Below are 16540 nucleotides of genomic sequence, written 5' to 3' on the forward strand. Positions count from 1 at the left end.
TTCATTTAGAAAGCGTAACTTCATGGACTTTGTTCCTCCCAATCTGAGCACTTGGTAAATAAGCAGGAACGATATGAGAGCCTCAATTATGACAAACAGTTTAATCTGAGAAGAGAAGACCTCCCTGGTTCACTGAAGCATCTTCTTTATTGCTGCTTCAATCGACCAATCAGTGCTCTCTGCTCAAACAGACCCATGAACACTCCCACCTCCTCCTCCTCCTCTTCCTCCTCCTCCTCCTCCTCCTTCACCACTAATACACATAACATAAAGACGATCTGATCTCGACTTACTCCTGCATTAACAGCATCCATCAGCGGTTCAGTTCCTCTCTCCTGTGTGATTCATCTTTCAAACTGTGAGTTCACTTTTCGTAGTAGTCGTGCATTCACCCTGTGCGACTTTTTCGGACTTTGGCACATATCGGTATATCTGGCATGCGCAGGCTATAAATCGTGCAGGATCTATTATTTGATATATGAAAAAGGCTGCACAGCTCGTATTGTGAACTGTGTCGGTGATGCTTTGTGTTATTTTGCTCCTTTGTAGAGGATTAATTGTAAAGTTTGAAGTGATTGTAATTCCAGATGTGGATGGTGGCGCTCGTTGTAACGGGGTTTCTGCACAGCTGTGCCACTGAAAGAACGGGAAAAGTATCATGTTGAAGATTGGATTCGTTTTAGTGTCAAATTGCATTGCTTGTTATGAAGGAAATATAGCAGTTATATTCTGAGAGCGAAAAACGAAAGAGCCAACATTTGAAGTGCAGGAAGTAAGTGTTTGGATGTTATGTAATGCTAAAAAAAAGAAAGAAAGGAGGAAAAAAAGAAAGAAAATTTAAACTGTCCGAAATGTGAAAGTAAAATGGATACAAGTTTTCTCATTCTTTACAGAATAAATAAAGTGACATGTTGCTGAGGCAGCAGAGGAAAAGCAGAGCCGCAGATGACATGAAGTCATTAGAGATGCTCTTCCCAGCAGAGATCCCTGCATTTATCCCTGCAGACCTGCAACATCATTATTAATTCTGGTTTCTAGACAGTGCATGTTCTTTAATCTCAAATGGACTTAAGGTTTGTGTATGATGTAGCACTTATTGATCAGTCTGTTCCAGGAAGCCAGCCAGATGGCTATTTGTCTTCCATGAAACTTGAGCTGCAGGCCGCCCATTTAATACACAGCTGAACAAACTCCAAAATATTACTACTGCTTCAGATGATTGTTTGGATTATCTCTGGTTGATGTGGCTAGCAGGTTTTTATATCCAACAATATGATATTTAATATCGAACTGTAAATAACAGTTAAATCATGCACATGGAGCAGCACGATGTAGTTACAGTATGTCTTTCCAAAATGTAAGTTTAAGTATGGAGTTTAAGCCATGTGTGCCAGTGAGGAGGCGGACATTGTCAGTGTTATGACATCACAGTCAACGTCAGCTTCACTGCAGGAATAATCCCACACTGATTTGTAATCTGGCTCTTGTGTAATCAGAGGGTGGGAAACTGTAATCTGTATAATCTTGCAACCTTCAAAGGCTCACCCTGATCACAATTTTACATTTATTTTTTAGAAATTGGACCTGCCAGTATCAGTGATGCTGATGAGTTATATTAGAATGGGGCACAGTTTTTTCATAGGGTTAATTTATTGGAGCAGGCTGCAGATAAGCACATGCTGTAGTAATAGTTTCGTCTTCACTCCATATCAGCAATAAAACAAGTATTTCATGCATGTTGAAGCTGTGTGGATACCCGTGTCCACAAGGTCTTCTCACTTACGATTGCAGAAGTGTTATTTACTGATAACGGTACAAAGTTCCTGTATCAGCCTATTATTAAAAATAATAACTGAAACCAGGCCCACACTTTGTTTCAGACAGTGTTAAAGGTTTTACCAGCTTTATTATTGAACATTAAGTTAGGAGAAGCTGTGACAGCTTTCAAATAGTTCTTTAGACTACAACATGGACATGATCCAAAAGACTAAGGCTCAACGCAACTTCAAATATCATGTATCGCCCTACTTTTCATAAAAATCTGTTTTGTTTTTGGCAATGCATTAATGAGAAATCCAAAAGTGTTTTTAAAGGGTTAACCGCCCTAAAGAGTAGGGAACTTCCTAAATCTGTAATTAAAAATTCACCCAAATATGGGGAAGGTTTTTACCTGACAGTGACATACGTAAATGCCAATGTATGTAGTAAAATCCTCCCAACGACTGCTGCATCTGAGCAGTTAGCAGCAGTAGATGTCCATTAGCAGGTTTAAGAACTAGTTTGTCTGGTTTACACTTAACACCGAAAGGCCAAAAATGGAACAAGGCCTCATTTCAAGAATGTATTTCTAATCACTGTGGGCTGTTACCCACAAAGCATGTGGTACATTAGTCATCATACCAAGTAAACCCAACTAACATCACATTTGCATTTTTTGTTCAATGCATCTCTCTTGTCTTCTGAGACCTATGTGAGGATTTTGCATTGCAAAAACATTAAAATCATGTTTTTCTTTGTCTGGATTTCTATATTTCTCCCTCCTCCTCATTCTTTCTCTCTTTGCCTCTATTCCTCTCTCTCAGAGCTATCATGGTTTCCCATAAGGAGTTTGCGGGTGCAGGGAAGGAGCCGGGACTGCAGGTGTGGCGTATTGAGAACCTGGACCTAAAGCCAGTTCCTAAGGGCCTGCAAGGCAGCTTCTACACCGGAGATGCCTACCTGCTGCTCTTCACCACCGCAGCCCCTTCACACAACATACACATGTGGCTCGGTAAGGCAAACACACACATTCAGTTCGTCAGATTATGCTTTTTGATAAGCATGAAACTTCATAAACATAATAATCCACTTATAGCCACTTACAGATTTATTACCTTTTCTTTGCTTCTTTTTTAGTTATTTAATATTAATAGCTGTTTGAAATCTTGCTGCAAGTCTTGCTTTAAATAGACAGTGTCATCATTGTGTTTCAAAACAGGAACAGTCTTACGTTACATTTTTTTAAACAAATAAATATAACACATTAAGTATCAGAAGCCATATTGCTTGAGCATGTTGCCAATATAGATTATATCACTTCTCTTTTTAAAATGTCCTATTCTGTTATTTTATTTTATTGTTTCACAATTGTCATTTTATGTTTCCACCACTTTGATATGAAAAGAGTGCTTATGTGATACTCTGAGGTTTGTTCTATGTCAGCACAAGTTCATTTCTATGTATTTCTAATTTAAAGAGCAATTAAGCATTGAATCTTAAAGTCAGTGAAAGTACTCTACATTGTGCTTATTTGAGAGTAACTGTATTATAATTTGCTATTTTTAAAGTAAGGTACAAACTAAAGTGAAACATTACTGCAATTTAAAAAGTTAATGGTTTCAAAAGGATTTGTATGCACAAGAGTGAACATCTCAGCATTGAAATACTTGCACAAATCCACGTGATTATGAGCATTTGAAACTTCCTTACATGGTTGACACCTATAGTGGCTGTGGTTTTAGAGAGACTATAGATCAGATGAGGTAGCTGACATCAGTCCTGAAGCACCCTCTCGTGCAAGTCACTGAAATGTTGCAGCAATTTGTAAAATTCCTCTCTGCGGACACACACAGTTCCCTCTTTGTGCCGTGTGCTCTGATCATAGGCCAGATCGGTGCAGAGCAGACTATGACATGCAACTTTTAATCTTACACTGAAGGTTTTTCTCATGCTCGCTAAGTTATTAGTTACATAATTATAGCCTAAACAAGTCTGCTGCGTGACTCATATCTTGCATACCTCTGCAGAGTACAAAGAGCAGGCACTGGTCCCTACATGTATGGATGTGCTGTTGGCTGCCAGGCCTCCTCACCACCAGCAGGCAGATGAGCTCTGTAGTTCTCTGGTGCCATGAACACATGAACATAATGAATCCCTCTCTCTGGGATCAATGTTAGTCATGTGAAATTATGGAATAGTTTCATCCATGTTGTGTGCCATCTGGCAGTATTTAGCAGGATACAAAGCGACTCTGCTGCAGATGTGGTCAATGTGATTCAAAGCCTCCTTGGCTGACTAAGAGGTCCTCTAAGGTCACTGAAGAGACTTACATGCTACAAGTTTCTTTGCTAATGCAAAGTAACTCAGTGCTTTTAGAGAAACTTGATTGAGTATTAATGTGATGCTGTTAAATGACTTCCTCTTCCAGGCGATGAGTGCTCACAGGATGAGAGTGGTGCTGCGGCCATCTTTGCTACACAGTTGGATGACTTCCTGGGTGGTGGGCCGGTGCAGTTCAGGGAGGTGCAGAACAGTGAATCCAACACCTTTGTGGGATACTTCAAGTCAGGCATCAAGTACCAGGTGAGCTTCATGGGATGGCAGGGACAGCTGTGGGTAGGTGGTGTCATTATCTGAATGAAAGGTACTCTAGTAGTTTGGGACCCAAACAAGGAGTGTAAGTGATTTAAGATGTAGGAAGTAAGAAAAAGATCATTTCTGCTATACAAAATTTGGTTTACTTTTCAGATTTCTCTTTAATTTTACTGTACAGTTTTATCTCCTTTGGCCTCTACAGGTTATTAAAATGAAATGGTTTGTAAAGGAAAAATTATAGACTCACAATCATAGATATGCAGCGTATGATGAGGGGCTGCAAGGAACACTGCTTTGTTCTCACTATAGACTTTATACACAGTCTATATTTGACAGTGACAATGCTACCATGTTGATGTTTAACAGGTATAATGTTTGCCATCTTGGTTTAATGTATTAGCATGCTAATATTAAATACAAATAAACATTTTGACGCTACACGAAATGTTAGCTATTGTCACATTTCACACCAAACCACAAATGTCAACCTCATGGTGGCGCTAGAGGAAAAGTCAGTTGATCAATAAAATCAGTAGGATTCATGCTCTGAGGACCATGACTGTACAAAAATCATCCAAAAGAGACATTTCAGTCTGGACCAAAGCAGTGAACAGACAGACCAGCATTGCCATGCCTAGAGTCACACCACTAACATGGCTAGCTCTAAAAGGTTAGCTCCAGATGAATGACTGCATGAATAAGGATCAGTTCTTGACAATGAATTTTAAGGCAGTGCCACCTTTTTCTGGTGTGCTCAGTGTGCTGTCGATAAACGTACGCCACTGAATGTAATGTGAGAAGTGGAGACTTTATATTTGTCTTTGACCTAAATGTACTGGGTTTAATGATTGTCAGCAATCCATGAACTTTGCCACGCAGTTAAGTTGATGGGTCTGAAGTTCAGAGGAAACACAAGGCTCCCCTCTCACTATTTGCATCCCAGGGTGTGTCTGAGACTGCAACCAAGGACACCAGCCTGTTCAAAGGAAGACATTTTGAAAGACACAAGCTGAGCCACTTTTTTTTTAACCAGCCATCTGTTTCTCATTGACATAAAAAACCATCCAAACTCCTTCCTGGCTTCAGTTGGATGTAATTAGCCCAAATACTTGTTTACTGAGAGTGGAAACTCTGCTCTGCATATGTGCAGGAACTTATCTTCCACACACACAATCACACAATGTTCTTCATAAACAGAGCGAGAGACAGAACTAAAAGTCATTATCTCTTCATAGTTTTGGTAACTCCACTGTTAGGAAACAATCCTTCTATTAGAATAAACAGGGCCTGCATTGCTGCCATGGAAAATTTTACTGGCTCTCTCTAGAGAAAGGCACAAAGACGAGCAGCATGAATGTGGTTTCCATTTTGAGCCGCTCCTCCACATGCTTGCGCGACTCTGTGTCTTTGTGGGTAAATGCAAAGTCCTCAAAGGACAATTTAAGACTAAGGAAGTCCCCTTTTCAGTTTGTTCTCATGCACTGACAGGGGGCTGAAGTTTGCTTTAGTTTTTTCATGTTCATGGTTCATCCAGCCTTATCGGTCAAAGCAATCACTTAAATTTTTTCCAGCACAAAATGGGTCTGTTGTTCATTTGCATTGCTTGTAAATACCTGTTTTGTTTAATGGCTTCAACAAGGACGGCACATTACGAGACAGTCCTGCCTCCAAGGTACAAAACTGTTGCACAGAACAGACATGATCCTCCTTCTGTCCAGAAGCAGGCATCATGTTAGTGATATTTTCCTCCATCTGATAAGGTTTATTGGTTGTGCTAGCTGTGATTTATGATTCGTAATTAAATCCCATTAATTAGCAGTAGAATTTACTGCCTTCTTTCTTTGAGGTTTTACAGTGTTGTGTAAAACTCATTTCACCTTCATTGTGTCACAAGTTTTGAGGCTCTTTGTTGTCATGAACCCCACACATCCTGCCTCAAAACTCTCACTCATACATGTGTAACTGTTTATTTTGTCACCATGCAACAGCTGTAAACTAAATACCATAAGCGTTTGATGTAAATTCAGGCGATTTCTCTTCCCTTAACTGTGCTTACATGCATACATTTACATTCAGCCAGTTTTTCCCAAATATGACCTCCTTAAATTATTATTTTTTGTCACAGAAAGGAGGAGTGGCCTCAGGTTTTCAGCATGTGGTGACCAATGACATGAATGTGAAGCGCCTGCTTCACATTAAGGGTCGGCGGGCCATCAGAGCCACAGAGGTGGACATGTCCTGGGCCAGCTTCAACAAGGGAGACTGCTTTATTGTTGACCTGGGAAAGGTAAGCAGGTTTGATCTGTTTGTGTGTGAGTGATAGAGGAAAAGCTCAGGTCCTTTACCCATGTAAAAGTAAAAGTAAAATTAGAAATGCTATAAATATACTTCTTATTACTGATGCTTTGCACAAGCAGCATTTACATTTTTTTAGTTGGCAGAGCCAATTATTTTCAAGATTGAATGTTGTTTAATCTGTTACAATGTAACATACTTTATAAGATCATCATATCTTTTATGACGGTGTAAAATCTTTATCTGAAAAATAATTAAAGCTGTCAGATAAATGTAGTGAAATAAAAAGTAGTAAATGTGTTTACACAAGTTAACAACAGTAAAAGATTGTGTATCTTCTCCAAAGGAGCTGTTCAGACTCAGACACATCTGTCCAAATGCGATTTGAAACTACCTCCCAAAGGTGGCTTCAGTCTGGTTTCCAAAAATCGGATTTCATGTGATTTATGACTGTTCAGACTTCATAAGAGTCATCTGGTTCCAATCTAGATTGGCTAAAAATCTAATTTTGGTTTGCAGTGTGAACGCAGCTTAATAATTACTGTATCTGCTGTGGTAATGATGGCATGGCTCTGCACTGTAATAAGTATGTTTACTGTATTATTTTCCTTTGTTTCCTCCCCTGTAGGATGTCTACCAGTGGTGTGGCAGTGAGTGTAACCGCTTTGAAAGGCTGAAGGCCTCTGAGGTCGCCATCGACATCAGAGATAATGAAAGGAACGGCAGAGCTAAGCTGCACATGGTGGAGGAGGGGGAAGAGCCAGCAGACATCATACAGGTGATACACACACATTCACACACACACACACACACACACACACACACACACACACACACACACACACACACATTTTCTGGGGACTCGCCCTCAACCTAACCCAAACCTAATCCACTGACCCAAAAATCAGCATTTTCCAAATAGAGGTCACAGCTTTTGTCCAAGCCATTCCCAATTAACTGGTCCTATGTCTTAAAGTATCTTATGACAGATCCCACACACACATACACACATACCCACATCCCTCATTTTCTCTGCCTCTCCTGATGGATCTCAGCCACACACACTGAAATGTTCATCCCAAATGCAATCTCTTGTGCTCAGAAGCTATAAGTGTCGTTGATGCGTTTTCACGGCCGAGTTAGTCGGCGTGGGAATGAGTGGACACAATGCCGTCCTTTGTAATGTGCTGCTCATGTGCCAACTCTGTGCCAAGGCGGCATTGTAAACACTTCCTTTACAACAAGCAAGAAGGATGAAGTCCAGAGAGGCCTAATGAGAGGGAGGGAGGGGGTTTAGTTTACAGAATACATTAATGAATTCATTAAGAGCTTTTTTAATCTGAGAAAAAACATAAAACACAGAGTCTACAAAACAAACAACTATCAAGGTTACTATGTGGGTATGTGTGTATGTAAAAAACACATTTGTATTTTTTTTTAAGTGCTAATTGTGACAAAAAAAAAGAACACATGGATTAATTTGTGTGGTTTCTATGTAGGCTCTGGGGCCCAAATCCACCATTGCCCCCAGTACTCCTGATGATAACAAGGTGGACACAGCCAACAGGAAGAAGGGTGCCCTCTACATGGTGAGTAACACAAGCTAAATTCAACTGAGTGTACTTTAGGTGGAAAAAATAAGATTTCATATGATTTTGAAAACCAAAAATTCAATATTAAATCCTAGATACCATTCTAATTTATGAGCAACTCAACATAACTTTTGAAATCAGACTAAATGACAGGTCTGAGCACTGCTTGTAAAGAGAAAATGTCAATATATGTATTTTCCATACCATGAGTCCTTAAATGTAGTTCATATTCTGCTGTTAAAAAGTAGGATTTTTAATATCATAACAACAAAAGTAGTTTTAAGGACAGTGAACAAACATCCTGACTTACCTGAAATTGGAAAAGCGAGCTGGTAGCTGATGATTTCTCTCTATTTTGCAGATTTCTGATGCTTCTGGTTCGATGAAGGTGTCATCTGTGGCACCATCCAGTCCTTTCAAACAGGCCATGTTGTCTCCTGAGGAGTGTTACATTCTGGACAACGGGATCGACAATAACATCTTTGTGTGGAAAGGTGCCAACACAATTAAGGATTCCATAACAGAGTAGAAGGAACATCTGTTTGACCTTGATTCACTCTAAATGTTGTAAATTTGTAAAAACTGGTTGTTGGTAGGAATTAGTTTACATTGCCTCAAAGTGGCAGAAAGGATAGACAAACACTCATCATATCATCCTTCTTTGACTCCAAACAGGTCCCAAAGCCAACATGTCAGAGCGCAAAGCAGCCATGTCAGCAGGTCAGCAGTTCATCAAAGACAAGGGATACTCCAAAAGGACGCAGGTAAAGCCATCACGTACATTATCACTCTGACAGAAAATATAAATGTATTAAAGAAAAGCAACATCTTCCCCTCATGATTGGTGTGATTTCTGAGAATTTTCTTCTACTGTAAAATGTATATAAAAACCATTGAGGCCAATAAATCACATACATAATTCCACACTTGAGGAGGCAGATGCAGGTAATTAAACACAGACAACAATCTCTCTCTGTCTTATTTCCCTTGCAGATCCAGGTGCTTCCTGCAGGAGCAGAGACGACTCTGTTCAAGCAGTTCTTCAGTGACTGGAAGGACAAGGATGAGACCACCGGCCCCAGTAAGGCCTACAGTATTGGCCGCATTGCCAAAGTGAAACAGGTGCCCTTCGATGCCTCCACCCTGCACTCTAACAAGGCAATGGCAGCTCAGCACGGCATGGTGGACGACGGCAAGGGCAAGGTCCAGGTAAGAGTGTGCTAAATAGAGAAGAAAGACCTTTATAAAACAGTGTAGTTGGTGAGTTGTGTACAGTGGAACAGCTGTGGTCTGGCTTTTAGATCTGGCGTGTCGAAAATGGCGATAGGGTGGCAGTGGATCAGTCTACCTACGGTCAGTTCTACGGCGGAGACTGTTACCTCATCCTCTACAGCTACAGACAGGGAAGCAGGGAGCAGCACATCATATACACCTGGTGAGTATGTGTGCATGTGTGTGGGCTGTAAATATATTTACATAAATAAAAACATGTTATTATTGTAAGAGATTACAGATCAGAATCTGCACTAGAGAGAATGCACCAATTACACTGCCACACCCGTGCTAAAACCAGATACAGTGCACAGCAGAAACATGATTACCTGACTGTTGTAAAACCATTAAGAATGTGTGTGTTTGTGTGTGTGTGTATGTGACTTTGTCAGGCAGGGGCTGAAGTGCACTCAGGATGAACTGGCAGCCTCAGCATTTCTTACAGTAAAGCTGGATGACTCAATGGGAGGATCCCCCGTTCAGGTTAGAGCTTGAAACAGACACACCGCACAGCTCTATTGTGCATAGTATTTAAAAACAGGTTCCAAGTCAAACCATGGCTGCATACTGAGTTCTTAAGGGTAAAAATCTTGTTAATTGGCCAAATAAACACATATATTTATGTTAAGAAAATTTGTTTTTTTCAAGCTAACATTGCTTGAGTTGTTCTGTCTAAATATGAGAAGAGGATTGTGTAAGTGGGGTAAGAAGCTGCAGCAAACTTCACCTGAAACGTTTATACAGGAACAACATATATACTTACCATCTTAGTAATTAGCTCCTAGTGAACCAAATTAGTAAGAAATAGTTTTTTACCCATCAGTGCTGAAGATTGCGATATTCAGATCTATTAAACCCTAGTTATTATGGAGGATTCAGTAAAGCTGATCAAATCTATTATCTCAATAGTAACTTCAATCTTCTGTCCTTCAAAAACAAGGAACCCAGGATGGCCAACAGAGGGCGGTGTTCGCTTAATTTTCTGATCCCACACTACTCATGTTTAGCACTTCTTTATATACCACATAATAACTGTAGATAACAGAGTTATGGCTGTAAATCCAACAAGTGGTGTCACATCATCTACTAACCTGTGGAGCTTTAAAACTGAAAATTAAAACTGAATCAGTTACTTAAGATTGAATTTAATCAAAACACCACCAACCAATCAGTATTCAAAATATTGTTCTAGACATTTGTATAGCTTACTTACATAAGTATATACTTATAGTTCTATACATTTTCACTAAAAAAACATGTGTCTTAGGTAGTTTTTTGTGTTTTAGCACTTTACTGCAAAACACATCTACTTTACATCACAAAGACCATTTGTGAAAGACCCTACAGTGTTTGAGAAATTTGAACGCACTGCTTTACCACACAATGATTATGTAACATTGACAAATCCTCATTGACGCAACATTAAGCAAGTTTCAGGAATCTGCTACACCAAAAATCAGAACATGTAGAATTTATTTAATAAAGGTCAGCAAAAAAAGTTAATAAGCTAATAGGTATAAGTCAGTCTACTGATAGACATTTCATATGTTTTATGTGCTATGGTTCATTATAGTCAAAAATGGGGATATAACTGAAACATTATATAATTGTAATTTCTACCTTTTTTTTATTATGTAAAAGAGAATAGTTAAAACAATCTTCTTGTGGCGTTTCTTAATGGCTCAGCTTTCATCCACAGGTGAGAGTGACTCAGGGCCAGGAGCCTCCCCACCTGATGAGCCTGTTCCAGGGCAAACCCATGATTATCCATAGCGGAGGAACATCACGTAAAGGTGGACAGGTGCAGGCTGCCAACACACGCCTCTTCCACATCCGGCAGAGCTCCTCCCGTGCTACGCGTGCTGTAGAGGTGAGCTGTTTTCCATCATATACCTTTATGTTTCTCTTTGACCACAAGACATTGTGTGTAGGGATTCCTTATTACCGCCTCTTACGTGTCTGCATTTGTCTCTTCAGGTTGAGGCTTCTGCCTCCAATCTGAACACCAATGATGTATTTGTGCTGAAATCTCCCAGCGCCCTGTTTGTGTGGCGGGGCGTGGGTGCCAGTGAAGAAGAGATGGCAGCTGCCAAGCATGTGGTGGACTCTCTGGGTGGCAGCAGTAGCCAAGTGTCAGAGGGCAAGGAGCCAGGTGGGTAATCTCTGATGTTCAACATACTGTATGTGACTGCAGAACTGTTTAACAAGGTTGAGCTTTATCTGTAGGTGGTGATATAAGAATATCTTAGACACAGCTGTTCTCATTTTGGCATGGAGGGGTGATGCATTGCCACTCTTACACACAGTAGCCTAATGACTGCACAGTAATTCAAAGTCTCAGATTTAACAAAATAACAGATATATTTAATCTTCAATATCATTTGCCTAATTTTGACATAACTTTAAGGAACAAAGCAACTCAACTTCTTCTGATTTCATCAAAAAAATGTGCTATTTTACCTGATGAAGCTACTAGAGTGTCCAAATCTTAAAGTGTTTAATGGCTATACAGTCATGACTGATTGCTATATGTGATATCACGCCCATGCTCAGTGGCTGATTGGCCTGATAAGATTTTAATGAGTCATAACTGCTGCTCTCCTGGTCTGGTTTGGATGAATGTTGGAGGGGTGATCTTGTTAGTGACTAGTCCAAAGAGTGCCTGCATTACTTTTGAATGTGATTCATTTCCTGTTCAAACAAACAACGCCCAGAATATGAGACAAACTACTTGTGGCTAATGGTTATTGTGTTTCCTCCTTCCCAGCTGACTTCTGGTCTGCTCTGGGCGGTAAGAAGGATTACCAGACCTCCAAGAGTCTGCAAAATGTGGTCAATCCCCCACGTCTGTTTGGCTGCTCCAACAAAACTGGAAGACTTATTGTAAGTTACAGATTGAAATAATAAAAGGTTGTTTTTCTTAGTAGGGTTTACATGTGTAGAAGATTTCATTTAGTCCACTCTATCAACATTATTATATTAATATACGTTAATACACTATTTTTAACATCCAGTCTGTATTTTTTTGCAATCAGGTTGAAGAAGTACCAGGAGACTTCACTCAGTCAGACTTGGCCACTGATGATGTCATGCTCCTGGACACCTGGGACCAGGTGAGATAAGCTAACTGTCATAATCCATCGTAATTGGAGCCTGTAAAACAATTATCAATGAGTCATTTTAAACCTCAGAGATATTCTACAGATGAGATAAAGGCCTATATAAAAATCTGCATTAAAGACTGTCTGACTGTGAGTTTTTCCTCCTTGCAGGTCTTCCTTTGGGTTGGCAAAGACGCAAATGCAGAGGAAACTACTGGAGCTCCAAAAATAGGTTTGTTGCACTCAAACCCTAGAGGGAGAAACACATGTGCCACTCGGATCGTACTGTCTAAAAGCAGACACTTGCTGCCAGACAACATTACATAGCTGTTGTGATTGGCAGAATGAAGCAGGTGGACCCAAATGCAAGAAACATCAGAGCAGAGCAAGGCTGAAGATTAACTTATTTATTCTAGGCTTGTACACTGAACAAAGAAACTAATGAAACAACAAGGAACATGTGGCAAGATGTAAGGGCAAACTGTGTGGTGATTGGCTGGGGAAGACATAGGGAGCAGCACAGGGCTAATGAGACTGAATACAGGACAGGTGTAGAGGGAAAAGCAAGCTGGAAAAACAAGAAAAGGAAATAGCTGCTGTGAGCTGAGGACAAATCAAAAACAGAACTTCAACCATGAGCCAAATAAAAGCCCACAGTATAATCATGCATTATCCTCTTCATATTTAAACTGTCATTCACCAAACTGTCCTGGAATTTTATAAATATATCTCAAATAAGTGCGCATACCACACAGAGCAAACACAACAAATCAACTTGAGTGAATAAACTTCAGCCTTACACTGCCAGCCCAAGAGCCTTTACCAAAAAGACAAGAAATATAACTTGCGGCTGATAAACAAGAACCAATAAATCTGTCAAGCGTGTTGGTCTGCATATCCGAGCTGCATGTAACTATAATAAACTGGACTGAAAGGCAACTGTTACTCTGAGTTTCAGTTCATTTTTGCTCTGAATTCCAAAGAGACAATGTAGAAGGCAACCGTTTCTCAAGTGGTCTTTAAATAAGTCAGCAGCCTTTCTTATCTGCCCTACTGTGATTCCAGTCTTAAACAGACAGGGCATATAGAGCCAGACTGTGACAGAACGTAAAATGTTGGGTATACTGAAGGTAAATTATTTATTTAAGGCATCTGGATGGACAATATGACAGTAAACTTTGTACGAATGGGGATTGTCTGTTTTAAAAGAATCTCTCACAAATTCACTTTACAATGAGAATATTTCCCTATAGCTCTAACACAGAACTGCACTTAAAAAGAATCCAATAGCATTAGCCTTATAATATATTACTATTGTCATTTGTGTTCTTATTTGTAACAGTTTTCAGGACAGATTAAACTTTTACAACTTTACAAAATGTTTTTACGTTTTAATGAACAGTTTATTTTACGATTAAAATCACCTTTCTTCAAACAAAGATATAGGGCAGTGTTAATCTGGTTATACCTTCATACAGTATTCGGCTACATTTTTTAGCTGCTCAATCAATATTTTCGTGGAACAATGGGAAAAATATAATGAGAAAGGTGTTATTTGTAATGACAAACTCAATGGGATTCATCACTCGATTCGAAAGCTCCCCTCAGCTCCACGAGTGTTTCAGCCTCTTTGGATGTATTATTTTGGTTTTATGGCTTGCAACAGTTTCTGGTCTGTAAAACCAGCTCAGTCAGGAGAGACTTCAATTCAATATGATTGAACATCCACAATAGAAAAAAGTCTTTGGCGATCAGACCCCATTGTGATGTCATCATGTTTATAAGGGGGAAGTGAAGCCGAGGGTAGGGTACGATATCTCCTGATGGAGTCTAGAGACTGGTGGTGGTGATGTGTGGTATTGGGATCTGGATGATATCAGATCTGGGTGCTGATGTGATGATGTGGAGGTGGTGATTTGCACTCAAATGACAGCTGACAGAGATAAAACAGATTTAATGTTCGGCTGATAGAAATCTTGGCAGAATCTGATTTGTTAACTAAGACTAGGAACAGCTCTAATCAGCTGATACTAGAGCAACAGAGGTGAGGAAAGAGAGAGGAATGAGAATGAATGAATGAATGAGCAGTAGATAATCTTCCTGCTTGAACTTTGGCTGAGCTCCAGTTTTGATTCACTGTCACTGCTCTCATCGACCAGTAGCAGCTCTGTTACAATCCACTGTACACTACCTGCCCAGCAGCAACAGACACATTTACCAACCTATTGCTAAACAGTGAAACATTTAGCAGCTAAAGATATTTCCCTCAGGAGTCGGTGGAGATCAAAACTAGTTACAAGGAGAGTGATTAGATTCACATTTGTCAAATGAATGACAATGTTGCTCTGTGTCTGCTGAATGTGTACATTCTTTGCAGCCAAGTGGAGAAAAATTAAGAAATGCAGGTTTAAATATATTTTACTCAGAGTCAGTTGTCTGCATAGATGTTAGATTATTGTTCTCATTTTGTCTCCTGTGTCTGTCTCTTTATTTTTCCCTTCCTCAATCTACTTCTCATGCAGCTAAAGACTATGTGGACTCAGACCCCTCTGGTCGCAGAGGACTTCCCATCACCACCATCAAACAAGGAGCAGAGCCTCCAACTTTCATCGGCTGGTTCCAGGCTTGGGACGTGAAAATGTGGGAGACAGACCCATTGGACAGAATTCGTGCCCGTTTCTGAACACCACACTCCAGACTCTTTCTTCCGCTCTGACTCCTTACATACCCAGCACTTCCTCTTGCCATTTTTGTTCATCTCTTCCTCCCATCCCTAAGTGCCAAAACCAAAAAGTTATCACTGTAATCAGATTGAGTGGTTGCCTCTATGCCTTGGTCACGGTGCAGTGCACCGGATGCATCAGTAGTCATATGATTTCCTCTTGTAACATTATCTTTAATTGATAAAAGTGGTGTATTGATCTGTTGAATCCAACAGCTTGTCGCCTTCACATCTTCATCTGATACCCACTGAGGCTAATGTCACTAATTTGAATAAGAACTTGGAGAAAATGAAAGAAAGCCATTTTAGACAGCTAGATATACTCTCTGTTTCTTTCTGTTCTCTTTCACTGCAGTACACTAGGGTTCAGAGGACACCATCATGCTTTCCTTTCTTTCTGTCAGGCTTCACAGGCATTTCTTTAGTTTACATTATTGCTGTTTCTAAAAATGTTGTGTTTATCTTTTGGTACTGGAATGTTGGAAACGTAATAGAAGTTGCATGCTGGATTTTTTTTTTATCATACTCTGTGCTTTTGGATTTTAAAAGGTGTATAGTGACATGTATGCATGTCCGTTGTCTATTATTTGACCCAGATATGCTCACATAGGTCGCTCTTAAATAAAACTTCCAGAATTTCAAACCTGTGTTTTGTATTTGAATATTTTCAAGACTGGTTTGTCAGCAGGCTTATGAGACAGCTCTCACTGAGTTTCTCTCTTTCTCTCTCTCGGGAAGAGAGAATGGGATCTAGTTGCAGCTCACAGCATCTGTCTACATGAAAGCTGAGTTCACATCTGTCCTTCAGACACACAGATTTCTTAGAGAAGAAACAGCAGCAAGTACTAAAACCTCAACATTTCTATTGCCTGCAATGCTGCTTTCAGTTAAGTAGCATGTTATCTAAATCTACAGTGTGCAGTACAAACTCAGTGGACAGATGCTGTGAGAATGAAAAACATGTCTTAAACATTTGTATGATTTAATTTCAAAGGATGTGCGTCACTACTAAATATGGCAACGGAGTTAGTAGCCTTAGTCACTGAAACATGTCTATTGCTACAGTTTGGAGACCATCAAAAGTCTTTTGTACAGAAAATCACTTCCAAGAAGCCTTCCAAGGCTTGGGGGAAAACACGGTATACATGGTAGCCTTCCAGAGTTCGAAGGATTAAACGATTGATTGACAAAAATTAATTGTTAAC

At 39.9% G+C, this 16540-nt stretch overlaps 1 protein-coding gene across 1 annotated transcript; it reads left to right on the forward strand.

Moving 5' to 3' along the window:
- The first annotated feature begins 226 nt into the window (after nt 1-226).
- Nucleotides 227-15972, forward strand: scinlb (scinderin like b). The gene is made up of 17 exons (XM_053329602.1): nt 227-358; nt 2583-2770; nt 4187-4341; nt 6479-6640; nt 7277-7426; nt 8148-8237; nt 8602-8734; nt 8916-9004; nt 9234-9449; nt 9542-9675; nt 9905-9995; nt 11212-11382; nt 11490-11664; nt 12280-12395; nt 12548-12625; nt 12785-12845; nt 15136-15972. The coding sequence occupies exons 2-17, from the start codon at nt 2590-2592 to the stop codon at nt 15294-15296; spliced, it is 2163 nt and encodes a 720-aa protein (XP_053185577.1). The 5' UTR covers nt 227-358; nt 2583-2589; the 3' UTR covers nt 15297-15972.
- The last annotated feature ends 568 nt before the right edge of the window (nt 15973-16540 follow it).

Source organism: Scomber japonicus, chromosome 12 (genome assembly GCF_027409825.1).
Source record: "Scomber japonicus isolate fScoJap1 chromosome 12, fScoJap1.pri, whole genome shotgun sequence".
In the NCBI taxonomy this organism is placed as follows: domain Eukaryota; kingdom Metazoa; phylum Chordata; class Actinopteri; order Scombriformes; family Scombridae; genus Scomber; species Scomber japonicus.